The following is a 15,252-nucleotide window of genomic DNA, read 5'->3' on the forward strand; positions in this document are numbered from 1 at the left end:
TGCCTACCATAATACCCGGTCTAAATGACCCAGGAAATATTTGTTGGCATGATTTCTTCCTTAGATAAAAACATTTTAAAATATTCTGTCTTAGTAAAAACCCATCAAACATAAACATTTCAACATATATAGTGGGGGAAAAAGCAGTATACATAAGATTGGCACAGCTAGGTGGTAACAGAGCCTGAAAACAGAAAGACTCATCTTCTTGGGCTCAAATCCAGCCTCAGAAGCTTACAAGCTATGTGAACCTGATTAAGTCACTTGGCCCTGTTTGTTTGTTCCTCATCTGTAAAATGAATTATGAAGGAGATGGCAAACTGCTTCAGTGTAGTTTGTGACCCTAATTGTAACCCCAATTAGGGTCACAAAGAAATATACTTACTTGCAATAAGAATGAATTTCAGTTATGTGTACTGTTTGATTTTTCTCTTTTTGATAGAATTCAAATTTTGCTTGGTAGTTCTAATAAACCTTGATGATTTTTCCCTTTCTGCTTTAGTCATTGCTTTGACACTTTTTTAATCATTATCACTAAGTCCTTAGACTATAGCTGGTATTAGGTACATTTGTTTGTGTGTATTATATATCTGATTTTTAACCACTAATTGGTGTTTTATTTTTTAATCAGTATCAAGTTGTTTTTTTTAAATTGTGGGTTTTTTTTAAATAAAGCTTTTTATTTACAAAACATATGCATGGGTGATTTTTCCAACATTGACCCTTGCCTAATCTTTTGTTCCAAATTTTCCCCTCCTTCCCCCAACACCCTCCCTTAGCAGGCAGGTAGTCCAATACATGTTAAATATGTTATCAACTTTTATTTATAATTCTTTGTACTGTGGTTTAAAATCTGGTACTGCTAGGCCCTCAGTTGTTTCCACATCTTTTCATTATTTTTCTTGACATTTTAAACTTTTTTGCCTCCATATGAATTTCATTTTTTGTTGTTTTAATTGATTCTTTGTGATCCCATTTGGAGGTTGTTTAGTTATTTTGGCAAGGATACTGAAATGGTTTGCCATTTCATTTCCTTCTCTAGTTCATTTTATAAAATAAACTAGATGATTAGGAAACTGAGGCAAATGGGTGCCCAGAGTCATAAAAGTTAGTGTCTGAGGCCAGATTTGAAATCATGAATTTCTGACTCCAGGCCTGGTACTTTCCAGTTGCTACCTTGCTGCCTCTAATTTCATTATTTCTTTCTCTTCTCTCTTCTTTCTTTCTCTCCCCTCTCTCTCCTTCACCTTTGCTGGTTTTTATTGCTATAACATTGAATAATAATTTAGATAGTATTGTAAATTTCATTATATTGGCTTTCCTTATTCCTTATTCATGACCAGTTAATATTTCACCAGTCATTTTAGTCTGTTTTACATGAAACAAACAATAATTACAATATAACAAATTGTTTGGATCTCTTGGTATTTTTTTTTGCAATCAAATTCCTTTTATGACAGTGATATGGTCTTGATACATCAACCAGGGAGAGTCAAAACAGAAATGACTCTCTAGACCAATAGCCCCAATGAAAAATATTTAAGTACCTCTTATGGGCCAGATATCATGCCAAGTTCTGGATATACAAAAAAGAGACAAAAGATACCCTTTGCCTCCAAATATCTTATGATCTAAATTATAAATATTAGCAAGAGAGATTATAATAACCTCTAATAAATTTATACTTTATGACCGTTTGCTTTCTACTATTAATTCAGAGTTGGTTTGAAATTAGGGAAACTATAAATAGGTTAAGCAGAAACAAAATTATTGCTTTCTTCGAGTGTGATGTAATTAAAGAATCCTAAAGGGACAACTAAAAAATTAATTGAAACAACTACAAATTTACAGAATATAAAGCAAATCCATACAAATCATCAGCAATTTCTGTGTAATACTAATAAAACTCTTGACTTCCTGGCAGTACTTTGTTCCTTGTGCCTTTGTTCCTTGTGCCTCCAGCTGCCACAGTTTTTTAAAGTTATTGAAACAGCTATTTTTAAAATGTTTTTTGTTTTGTTTCTGTTATTTGAATACATAAATTCAGTGTTGATGGGGATTTGTCCGTGGTTTAAGAAAGCTTTTTTTTTTTTTTTTAACTAATACATTTTGTTTTTACATCACAATCATTTCTACATACATCCCTTTCCCGCCTTCTCAGTGGCTTCTTTTGTAAGAAAAATCTATGGTCATATCAGTTGTGGCTGGTTGTATACACTATGCCTTCGTCTCAATTTCCTTCCCTTTTTTCCCTTTCCCCTCCCTCTCCAATCATCCATCCTTGGGGGAAAAAAAAAAAAAAGGAAAGAAAGAATTAAGTTTTCTCATATCTTTCCATGCAAGACTTGGTACTGACAAGTTCAATTCCATTTCTATATTTTATTTATTGCATATATTGTTTTCTGCTTGATTCAATTTTGTATCTCCTTAATTCTAATGACTTTCCCCCCCTTCAAATTCATTGCATTTATCTTTTCTTTTTTCTGGGTCAGCTGGTGGCACAGAAGAGTTATAGGCTTAGAATCAGGAAGACTTGAATTCATAATAGCTTGGGACACTTGCTATAGGTCCCCAGGCAAGTCACTTAACCTCTGTCTGTCTCAATTTCTTCATCTCTAAAATGGGGATGAGTAGCACTTATGTTCCAAGATAACAATGTTCACTGCCATAATAGGTGCCATTAAAATGTTACTTATCAATATTATTATTTTAGTATAGTATTATTCTGTTATAATAATATACCACAGTCTTTTTTTTTTTTAATAACTTTTTATTGATAAAACGCATGCCAGGGTAATTTTTTACAGCATTATCCCTTGCATTCACTTCTGTTCCAATTTTTCCCCTCCCTCCCTCCACCCCTTCCCCCAGATGGAAAGCAGTCCTTTACATGTTGAATGGGTTACAGTATATACTAGATACAATATATGTGTGCAGGACCGAACAGTTTTCTTGTTGCACAGGGAGAATTGAATTCAGAAGGTATAAATAACCCGGGAAGAAAAACAAAACTGCAAGCAGTTTATATTCATTTCCCAGTGTTCTTTTTCTGGGTGTAGCTGCTTCTGTCCATCTTTGATCAATTAAGGCTCTCTTTATCGAAGAGATCCACTTCCATCAGAATACATCCTCAAACAGTATCGTTGTTGAGGTATATAATGATCTCCTGGTTCTGCTCATTTCACTCAGCATCAGTTCATGTAAGTCTCGCCAGTCCTCTCTGTAATCATCCTGCTGGTCGTTCCTTACAGAACAATAATATTCCATAACATTCATTTTACTCAACCATTCTCCAATTGATGGACATCCTTTCATTTTCCAGCTTCTAGCCACTACAAACAGGGCTGCCACAAACATTTTGGCACATACAGGTCCCTTTCTATACCGCAGTCTTTTAAAACATTTCCCATGTGATTGGGCATTACTTAATTTCCAGGTTTCTACTCTTATCAAAAGTGTTATTAGAATGTAAGTGCAGAAGTTTTTTCACCTTTGTCTTTACCTTGCTTAACATAGAAACTGGTATTTAAATTCCCAATAAATGCCCATTGTTTATTATTTATGGGATCTTTTTTCTATCTTGGGCAAAATGAAAAAACATCTCTCACTTTCTTATCACTCTTATCACAAATGTTTGAGCCAATTCATTTTCATTGACGGTATAGTAGTGGATGCCTTTTCCATTGCCTTTGTAAGTAGTCATCTTTGCCACTTTGCTATATATGTGGATTAGGTGAAATGTTAAAGTTGGGTGATGATTATTAATGATTTTGAGTAGTCTTTCATATTAACAACTGGCAATTTTCCTTTTGAAAAATACTCATCTTCTTTTATGTTTCTCTTCTAGGGAATGATTTTATTTTACATGTGCATTCATTCCCTGTATATATTTTATATCAGATATATTTGTTGCAAAGATTTTTTTCAACTAATCAATAGCTTCCCTTATGATCCTAGCTATGTAGATTTTATTTTTGTAAAGTTTTTTCTGTTTTATGTATTAAAATTATGTATTGTCTTCTATATTTTCATTGATATGGCAATAGATTTAATTAAGTATCCATCTGAAACATTGTAATATGTTGTCCGGTGATACTTATAAAAAGAACAGAAAAATTAAATAACGTTATTCAGTGTGAAGAAATATAATACATATTCTAGAATGAAGCACCTGAAATTTACAACAGTCCTGTCTATGCCTTCTATCTATCTGCAGAGGTTTTTAATTTTTTTAAATCATATTTTATTGATTTCAATCAACAAAAATCTGCCCTCTCACTTTTCCACCCTATCACTCCCTTTTAGTGTCATCCCCCTACCTCCCAAACACACTTGAGACAAAGAAAAACAAATCGCTTTATTTTATTTGATAGGTCTTCTCAGGTTTTTCTGAAGTTTTCTCCATCACTTCTTACAATGTAATATTAATCCATCATATTCATATAGTATAACTTTTTCAGCCATTTCTCAATTTTGGGGCGGCCCCTTTGACCAATTCAGGTAAGAGTGCGGTTGAAGTGTCAGTTTCTCCACCCTCCTCTCAACTCTCAACCCTATCAGACTGTATTTATTAAAACTTCTGGTTGCTCACTCATTATGCGAGATAATTTTCCCTAATCTTTCTTTTCATTCTCCTTCTGTATGTTCTTCTTCTCTTCTCTCCATTCTTCTCTTAAGATCAAGACACCAAGTAATGCAACAGAATCACTCCCAGGCCTTCTCTAATTATACTGCCTCTGTGGCCCAGGATGATAAGATTCAGAATAGACACATGTATTTGAAAGTAAGCAGTTTATCCTTTTTTAGTTCTTTATCATGTTCATTATAATGTTTATCTTTTTATGCTACCTCTCACTCTTGTGTTTGAACTTAAGAATTTCTACACAATTTGGATCTTTTCATCAGGAATTCTTTGAAGTACTGTTTCATCAAAGGTTTATTTTTCCTCTATAGCATTGTACTCAGTTTTGCTGGGTAAGTTATTCTTTGTTGTAAGCTTGTATCTTTCCCTTCTCAAATACTGTATTCTAAGCTCCTCACTACTTTATGATGGTGTCTAACTGTGGTTTTTCAGTATTTGAATTCCTTTTTTTCTGGTTGCTTGCAATAGTATTTCTTTGGTCTAAAAGTTCAGGATTTGGACTATGATGTTCCTGGATGTTTTAATTTTAGGCATTCTTTCAGAACATAACCAGTGAATTCTTTCCATGTCTATTTAGTCTAATCTTCTGTTTCTAAGAGCTCTGAATTCATAGTTTAAATTTTTCATGAATTGTGATGATTTGCAGGCTCTTTTTTTGATCATAGTATTAAGATAGTCCACTGATTCTTAATTTTTTTATCTCCTTGATCTTTTTTTTACAGGTCAATTGTTTTTGCAATGACAAGTTTGACATTTTCCATTTTTTCCACATTTTATTTTAATGTCTTGTTTTTAGAATCATTGCTTTTCTTTGGTCCATTTTAATTTACAGGGAGTGTGATGCTTAGGAAAGATTTTCTTCATTTTTTGCCAAGTATTAATTCCCTTTCCCGTTTTTTACCCCGTGGTTCTCATTTATTTGCCAATTTTCTCCTCATTTATTTATTTCACATTTCATTTATTAAAACATTTTAACTTTTTTTTTAAACTTCATCTTTTTCAGGTATTTTCATTTTGACAAATTATTTGTTATTGTTTTCTCTTCTGCATTTGTTTATTATGGTGAGGCTCTTTTTTTTGTTTGTTTGTTTGCTCATTCCTGCAGCCTACTTCTTATGTCAAGTCTAAACTTGACATAAAGATTTGTTTTGTTATTCCAGGATTTCAGGGATAGGCTAAGGGACCCAATAGCTTTCTGTCCTCCTAGAATAATCTGCTTCAGGACAAAAGTTTGATTACTTTCCTTCAGGTGTGATCTCTGCAAATTCCTGACCTGGAATTTTAACAACAAGATATTTGTTACTATACTCATACCAGTTAATAGTGACAGAATTATAGGATCCCTGAGTCTCTTTTGGCCTCTCCAGATTTCAAGAGGCCAGATGAGGCTAGAAGCTGAATCTGAGACCTTGTTCAGCTCCCAGGATGTGGACTATCCTGCTGCTGCTTGCTTCTGAATTTCATTTTTATGGATACTACCCAGAACCTTTCTATCTGAAAACTGTACTTTATCTCCTCTCCCTTCACCATTTTCATGTCCTATTCTCAGTCTGCCATGAATCTGTGATCTATAACTGAGTAGTTGATGAAACTGCTAGATAGCACTTATCCCATCATAGTGTCCTATTTGGGTCTGGGTGTGGCCTTGTCTGAATCTGGAACCTCCTTTTGCTTTTTGATGTGCTCCCTCTCCGGGCACTGGAGTGTTCTAGGCACAGTGTTTTACTGCCTCAGTCCTGTTGCCAGTGTCAGCAGACCTCTCATGTTTCCCAGTGCTGAGCTGCTCCAGACTTTTTCTGGATCTTATCAAGAATCATTCTAATGTATCTTCTAGATTTGTTTGGAAGAGTTTTGAATTCAGCTATATTGTTTCCTACTTTTTTTTTATTTTTAGTTTCTTTTTTAAAAATGTATTAATAGCCTTTTATTTTCAAAATACATGCAAAGATAATTTTCAACATTCACTCTTGCAAAACTCTTGCAAAAACTCCCTCCCTTCACTCTACCCCCTTTTCCCCTAGACAGCAAGTAATTCAATATAGATTAAACATGTCCTTCTAAACAGTTTTCCACATTTATCATGCTGCACAATTGCTTCCTACTTCTTTACTCTCTCAGTTTCACCCTCTAAGATCCTGTTGTGGTGAGCAAACTACACTTTAGAATTCCATTTCCTGTGCCTGATTTTAGTGTCTTAATATTAATTAAAAGCCCAATTATAGAAGTTTGCTAAAAATTTAAAGCTGTTGTAACTTACATTTTAAGTCATTCTTTCTCTACACACACACACACACACACACACACACACACACACAGAGAAGTTTGCATTGAAGAAGGATTATTTGAATGATATAAAAATATTCTGCTACTGAATACTTACAGTATCATACTGACCCAGATCATTATAGGGTTTTGTAGCGCCTCAAAACAGAGTGAAGTCAAATACTTTCATTATTTTAAATAAAAGAATATTCCTGAAGAAGTAATAGGTTGCGGGATAGTGGATCATAATGTGAAAAATTCACAACAGATGTTTTCATAGTTACTAGGGCCCATGGGCAAAATCAAAATGATTAAGTACCAGGCTGTGAGTTATGGAAACTTTTGAAAGATCAGAAGAAGTAAGGGCGAGATGTGAAGAGTTTGGGAGGATATTAGCTTAGAATAAACTCACATGCACATTAGCAACTACATGATAAGACAATTGAGTATGCCTTAGATATGTGTGACTATAGGAACAGAATGAGCTCTGGATGGACTTAGAGTTCACAGGGTTCTAAATATTAAGCTTGTAGGATTAAATAACTTGGAAAGTATAAGAAATCATAAATAATCATTGTTTTAAACCATTTTAGAAAGTTTGTGATTTGCAAATTAGTCATAGTGAAGGATGATTATCCATAAATTTGAAATTAATATGCATGAAAGTCATCATCGATAATAGTAGTTCTTTTATGTTCCCTTCCCCTTCCAAATCCAATTACCTTTATTTTTTATTATTGTCCTGTATATTCATTTTCTATGATTTTCTAATAGGGGGTAAGGGGAAACCAAAATGTATATTTATTGACTTTATACAGATAAAGACATATACAGCAATGAAAAAGATAGGACTATTTATCTTTACTCACTAATTTCAGGTCACATTGAAGTTGTGAAATTGCTTGTCGCTCATGGAGCTGAAGTTACATGTAAAGATAAGAAATCTTATACGCCTCTTCATGCTGCTGCTTCTAGTGGAATGATCAGTGTCGTGAAATATCTTCTAGATCTCGGTGTTGATGTAAGTGCAGGAAAAGCTTTGAAAAGGACAGTATCTAATTTTGTATTATTGGTCAGCGTAATATAGAAATTTTCCCTGTGTTTTAATTGCTTCTTAAAATTTTTCCTTTTGTTGAATGTGTCTTTAAATATGAAAACAATCCATTATATTCAATTCAGTTTACTAAACATTTGCACCTACATTGTAGCCTGCTAAGTTCTAAGGGCTGGGGATTTTTTAAAAAGGCAACAATCTAGACTCTGCCCTCCATTCTAATGGTTGATTTTGCAGTTTAGCTATTCAACAGGAATATAATTGAGTAGGAAGTGGGCAATTTTACTTATGAGATAAAAAGGGTGCCCTGAAGTATTTTTTGAGCATAAGTACCTTCAGTTGGTAGAAATTTTTCTTTTAGATGTAGTTACGAGTTCTTCACCTCTGTTTCTGCTGTAGGGTCCAGGAGATTCTATCTTCCTACTGAACAGCTTGTCGAAAAAGTTAGTTTTATTATGATTGATCCAATACCTTCTTAGAAACACCTCACTTATCCAGCAATTTCAGACATCTGAAATACAGCTGAGAACTGGAGGAAGCAAAAAACCCTTTCAAGCAAACAAGATAAGTGTTACACACTGACGCTTCTGTGATATACCCCCAAAAGAGAGCTGTTGCTCTTTTTCCTTGCGGTAATTCTAACCAGACTTGATTATATTTTTTGAATATAGAGCTATGTGCAGACAAAACACAGAAGTAGGAAACTAGTAAAGAGAGAGAAAGTAGTTGAAGACATGTGTGGACAAGTGTACCCATACAATTAATTTATCTTCACATACATTTTAAAGATGCAGTCTCAGTTTAATAATAACTTTTCTCAGAAACTTCATTTGGAAAGTCATGTTTTTGAATTCTGAAGTAAAACATTCTTATATCCTTTGACAACACATTGATTTAATTTTATGTTTCCTTTTTTCATTGACGCATGCCTGTTAATTTTGTTGTCACTATTTTAACACATTTAAGATTATTGTTTTTTGTTTTGTTTTATCAATATAGGATATGAAATCTTTGCTTTAAGTAAACTAATGGAAAAGAATATTGCACATATTTTGTGCCTTTTTAGTGAGCATTTTGAATGGGGGTTCAGTTAACCCTGAAGTATGGCTAATATATCACAGTATTTCTTTAAAAATGGAACTACAGAAAAGTCTGGATTTTTTTTTTTCCTTGAAAACTCCAATAACAAAATACTTAGAAAACTGTTTATTAGAACAATCTTTATTTTTCTGATTTTTTTTCCACTTTATACAAGTGAATTCCATGGTGCTAAATAGAATGGACTTTTTAAAACCATTCATTTAAGAAGCATTTCTTAATTACCTGCTAACTACACTATGTTAGGTGCTGGAAAGGAGGTATAGAAACTGCAAACATATATATATATATATATTTGGCAGGACCAGGAAAACATGATAATCACAACATCAATGAAAACCATACCAGGCAAAGCATTGAAATGTGCTAACAGTAGCCTTTCCATTTGGTTGAGCCAATTCTTTCTAAAAACAGTCTTTGCCTTTTTGAAAAATGCCAATTTTTAAGTCTGTAAAGTATGTAGAAATTTCATTCACTTAATATGAATTGGGCAAATAAAAAATATATCACAGATTACACTCATTGTTTAAAAATGAGTTTTCCATGCTTTATGTTTTTAGTTTTTAGTCCATCTATACGTGTGTTTACCCACACAATACAAAGAGATATGTGTATATACACACATGCATTCATAAGCACATGCACACACATTCATACATACATTACTGCAAATAATCTTTTGGGAGTTCTTTAGAGAAATAGGAAGCATAAATTATTATAGAGATACCGGAGTTTTCAATTTATGCCTTCAATTTGAATTGTAAATTATTTTCAAATAAATGGTTTAATTTGAGAAATTATTAACAATAGAAAAGTGTGATTGGTAATGTTATAAGGTTTAAAACTTAGTTCATTTATATTTTATGATTTTTAATTTAATGTCCATAACTCTTCAATAAAAATTGTAAGATTTTTACAATGTTAATTGTAAAGAATGTGTTATTGTTTTTAAGAAAATAGTTATCATCAATGTATACATACAGATTACATTCTCTATTCATGCGATTGCCATCTTATGGCTTAATATAAAAAGATTGTTTTATTATTAACACAATTGTTTCCCAAGAAAACTATTTCAAAAATTGTTTATCTCAGCTCTATAGCATATTCCTTTCATAAAAGGTAATGTGTTATAATGCATTTAAGGAGCAGAATTCTCTGCTTTACTACTGTGTGACTTGCTTATTTTTCAACATTGAATCAAATGTAAATGAGGGATGATAACTACCATCTCAGAGAGTTAGTTATTGATCATACTTGGCAGTTCTCGATAAAGTTTGTTTTTTAGTTTATATTTTGGATATCTTGGCAACCCTGTGGGGTCTGGAATAGTGGCTGGCATTTATACAATGCTTTAAGATTTACTTATTGTGTTATTTGGTCCTCACAACAACCCTATGAGGGAGGAAGCCATTTCACAGAAGAATGCTTAGCGAGGAAGGCACTTGTCCAAGATCACCAGCCAGTATCTCAAGTAGTCTAGTACAGGGCTTCTGAGTGGAGTGCAATGTTCCCCAAAACCTGAGTTGAGCTATTACAAGGAATACTGTCCCCATTTTACCTATGAAGAAACTCAGCCTTAAAAACATTCCTTTCTTTGCGTTCCCCATTACAAGTACAGAAGGGACAGTTGCAGATGTGCTCACCAGCTCTCTCCTTTGTCTGATAGATGAATGAACCTAATGCTTATGGAAATACACCTCTTCATGTAGCCTGCTATAATGGACAAGATGTGGTTGTGAATGAACTTATAGATTGTGGTGCTCATGTCAATCAAACGAATGAGAAAGGATTTACTCCCTTACACTTTGCTGCAGCATCGACACATGGTGCCCTGTGCTTGGAGCTCCTGGTTGGAAATGGGGCTGATGTGAACATGAAGGTATGGACATGTAAATTATTTTTGAAAGTTGGTTGCTATGCATACCTTAAATATTTACATCAGAGCTGTAAATGTGAACAAACATCCTTTAACTTTAACAATTTGAAAAAATTGTATTACTAAGAGGTCATTTTTTTCTTCCCTCTGGAGAAAATGCTCCCAAAACCTCAATCACCTTGCCCACTAAATGGAATTGAATTAGCTCTGAGTAATTCAGAGATATTCTCACTGATTGCTTCATGATTTATTTATCATACATTCATATGGTCTTGTGGCCTGCAAAAGCAACCACAAAATGAAAGTATAAATACTTGGAAAATTGATAAATGAAAGCCTAAAAACAGGAAGCACTTTGGTAACAAATCTGTCTTGCCAATATGCTAAATCACTATTCCTTACTGTAGTGTTTAGGATCCCTTTGAAGAAAGGAAGTTAGGAAATAATTTTGAGGATCTCATTGACACTGACAAGTGTACCCATACAATTAATTTATCTTCACATACATTTTAAAGATGCAGTCTCAGTTTAATAATAACTTTTCTCAGAAACTTCATTTGGAAAGTCATGTTTTTGAATTTTGAAGTAAAACATTCTTATATCCTTTTAGACAACACATTAATTTAATTTTATGTTTCCTTTTTTTCATTGACGCATGCCTGTTAATTTTGTTGTGGATAGCTGATTTGATCTCACAACAATCCTATGAGATGTGTGCTGTGATTATCCACATGTGTAGTTGAGAAAACTGAGGCAGAATTACACAGCTAGTAAGAACCTGAGACTGGGTCTGCCTCTAGGCCCAGCCTTTTAATTTCTGCACCACTAGGTTTCTCATGGCAGAGATCACAGTGCCCAGGATACTGAAATCCAAGCCCTACATCTGGTACAGTGCTTCCTGCGAGGCACTGGACAAGTCATAGAATATAGTGTTTTAGACAACTCTCTGAGGGTTATAGAGATGATGCCATCCAGATGATGCTGAGCTTTTAGAGGGACAGTCTCCATCCATCAATAAAGCCACAGGTCTAATCTTTGTCTCTGTCCTGGAGATTCTTTGTCTCATGCTCAAAGAATGAAAGAAGTTTCTCTATGGCCTTTTGTCTCTGTTCCTCTAGTGCAGATAGCTTGATGCTACTGACTCTTATAGTATATTTCATAAATAACAGATTGGTGTTTCAATTTAACAAAAATGTTAAATGACTGCATTTTACTTATCGGTTTCTTGGTGTCTGGAAAGAGAAAAATGAAAGAAATTGTACAGTTTTCTTAACCCCAAACCCTTACCCCCATGATATTTACAATCGAGTAATGATTGAATGATAGGCTTAGTGGACCAGATAATTAAATGTTTTCCCCAGCCCCTGATATAATAATTTTCTTTTAAATATGATGGTTTAGATACAAGATCTTTCATTGTCCTTCAAGGACTTAAATGTTTTCATTTTTAAAATTTCTCAAATCTAATATCACATATAAAAGCCACTTTATTTCTTTAACATTTTACTTAGTTATCTCAACAATTAATTTATGCTTAAAACATATATTTCACAGTGAAATCTGTACATTAAGTTCTTTTCTTTGTTGAAGTAGTTCATGCTTTTTCTGCTTAGTCTTTTTTACAGTGACCTGAATTGAAGACTGATTCTTTGTATGTGCTCTTCTACTAGGTTACTTTTTAATATCTTAATTGAAATTATAGTATTTCAAAGCTACACAACAGTTATGCGCACCCACACACACAAGAAAAAAATCTGGCTTCAATTCTAGCCATTGTCAATGTACTTTGATATATAAAAAGTAGTAGAGTGACTTCTTTTTAATTGTATTTCTTTAGAGCAAAGATGGGAAGACACCATTGCACATGACAGCAATCCATGGCAGATTCTCAAGATCACAAACCATTATCCAGAGTGGTAAAAAGTATTTTTGTTTCTGTTTTCAGATGTAGTTATAAACTGATCTTTAGAAAATAAAACAAAACAGAACCAAAAACAAAAAAAAAAAAAAAAAAAAAACCAAGCATCTCTGCATGTTATGAGCTATTGCCATATTAAAACAAATATCTCCATGTTTGGCTTCAAATCCCACTAAACAATAAGAATTCTTGTGTTTCCTTACTTTTCATTAGTTTTTTCTCTTCTGTTTTTCTTAATGGAATGTAGAAAGAAAATTCATCTTAAATATTAGCAGTTCCTTTTTAAGTTGATTTCTTTGTTTTAGGTTAATGGGCAATAAGCCTATTTCTTTGTCGTTACTTAGATATTATTTTATTGTTGTGGGTGTTGGTGCTCTTTCTGTTTTGTATTTACTAGTTGCAATATGTTAATTTAAAATGTCATGACAGATTATTTTAAGAAAGTGATAGTCATCTATTTTAAGTAATAGAAATATAGAACCCAATAAATAGTTGTTTTGAGTTAAATTGGTGTAGTCTTTAGCTATTAGCAAAAAAATGAACTTTTAAAATAGGGTTGTTACTGAAATGATTTTAATATGAGTATTAATATGGTTACACTTGTAGGGGGAAAGAAATGGTATTTTAGTTAACATTTGAATATCAATATAAATTGTGAATTAGAAGGAATTGAGAGAAAACCATAAAATATTCCATTCTATTTGATATAATCTGATGTTCAGCTATATAGATCTGACTTAGATATGTTTTATTGTAGGAGCAGAAATAGACTGTAAAGATAAGAATGGAAATACTCCTTTGCACATAGCAGCTCGATATGGCCATGAACTACTTATCAACACTCTCATTACAAGTGGTGCTGACACAGCAAAGTAAGTCATTTTCAAGTGGGATGGTGTCTGCTTACACAGTAAAGAATGAAACAAATCATTATAACATATTTGATTTTTTTTAAGGAAAGATATGTTATGAGAGTTGGAGGAAGAAATAGTTGGCTGATTATCAGTCTGCCTGAATTTCCTCTATTTGTTTATTAATACAGTGGTTCAAGTGGTTTGTCATTAATTTGATAATATGAGATAATAAAAAAAATGTGGATTTTTATAACTTTTTTAAAAATGTTTTTTCCCCAAACATGAGCTTTATGGTTTTGTAGTCATTAACCTTGTGATTATAATAACACCTTTTCATTATTTTTAATATGGAAAGTAATAATACGTTAATAAAAATAAGATATTTCTTTCAAAACTTTCAATTGAACATAATTGAAATGCATGTAAAAATGTAGTTTTCTTTAGTCTCAAAAGTGATGTCTATTTTTTAGTAGTATAAGAACTATTTTTATCCTACTTACCCCAGAGAGTTTTAAAAAATATAATTTGCTTTTATTTTAATCAGTATACCATAATATCTGCTTTAGGCGGGGCATACATGGAATGTTTCCTCTCCATTTGGCAGCATTAAGTGGTTTTTCAGATTGTTGTAGGAAACTTCTTTCTTCAGGTAAGCAAATTATGAATTTTTATATTTTTGTATGACAGAACTATATATAGAACATATATTTTTTTAAAATGCTTTATTTTTTAAATAAGACGGCTGTTTATTCTGCTTGTAGCTAAAGCCAGCTCTTTCCCACTATAATATTGAAGTTTTGATTTTTAAAATGAGCGTTTTTAAAGAGGAAAAGAACATAATTACACAAGTCTCTGTGAGCTAATAGAAAAATTCAGTATTTCTAATTGCTGCATTTGTTCACCCTAGTTAGTGGACTTGGAGAAGAAAATATAGCTAAGAAGAAGTTTGAACTGTCAAATCCTTTTCCCCATTTTTAGATTTTGTGGTGTCATTGAATATATGATGAAATTCACATTCTAATAAACTATTTTGTTTTGTCAGGAGCAAGTTGAAATTTATATCTATAATCAAGGGTATTTAGCCTGGGATCTATAGATACCAGACACCCAGGATTCTTTGTATAATTTTCAAAAAGTATATAAACTTAGATGGAGAAGGAAAAAACCTGTTTTCATTAACCTCTCTGGATGGAGATAATTATTGATTCTTCCTGTTATTTTAATTCACGCTTTATACTGTTATATAAATGCATGTTAAAAAAAACAATTCTGTTTTTAAAAATATATGTATTTTATTTTTCCCCTGTTACATGGAGAAACAATCTTTAACATCCATTTTATTTTTTTTTATTAAAGCTTTTTATTTACAAAACATATGCATGGGTAATTTTTCAACATTGACCCTTGCAAAACCTTCTGTTCCAAATTGTCCCTTCCTTCCCCCACCCCCGCTCCCTTAGTTGGCAGGCAGTCCAATACGTGTTAAATATTTACATTCATTTAAAAAATTTTTGATTTCCAAATTTTCTTTCTGCCTCCCCCATT

At 32.7% G+C, this 15,252-nt stretch overlaps 1 protein-coding gene across 2 annotated transcripts in view; it reads left to right on the top strand.

The window, feature by feature from the left end:
* Positions 1-15,252, top strand: part of ANKRD28 (ankyrin repeat domain 28) — a 165,703-nt gene that overhangs the window by 106,952 nt on the left and 43,499 nt on the right. For both annotated transcript variants that reach the window (XM_051963115.1, XM_051963114.1), the window contains exons 7-11: positions 7,783-7,925; positions 10,726-10,938; positions 12,773-12,851; positions 13,611-13,725; positions 14,274-14,356. In XM_051963115.1, coding sequence (XP_051819075.1) covers positions 7,783-7,925; positions 10,726-10,938; positions 12,773-12,851; positions 13,611-13,725; positions 14,274-14,356 — 633 coding nt within the window. The remainder of the gene's footprint in view (positions 1-7,782; positions 7,926-10,725; positions 10,939-12,772; positions 12,852-13,610; positions 13,726-14,273; positions 14,357-15,252) is intronic.

This window comes from Antechinus flavipes, chromosome 5, assembly GCF_016432865.1.
Source record: "Antechinus flavipes isolate AdamAnt ecotype Samford, QLD, Australia chromosome 5, AdamAnt_v2, whole genome shotgun sequence".
Lineage (NCBI taxonomy): Eukaryota > Metazoa > Chordata > Mammalia > Dasyuromorphia > Dasyuridae > Antechinus > Antechinus flavipes.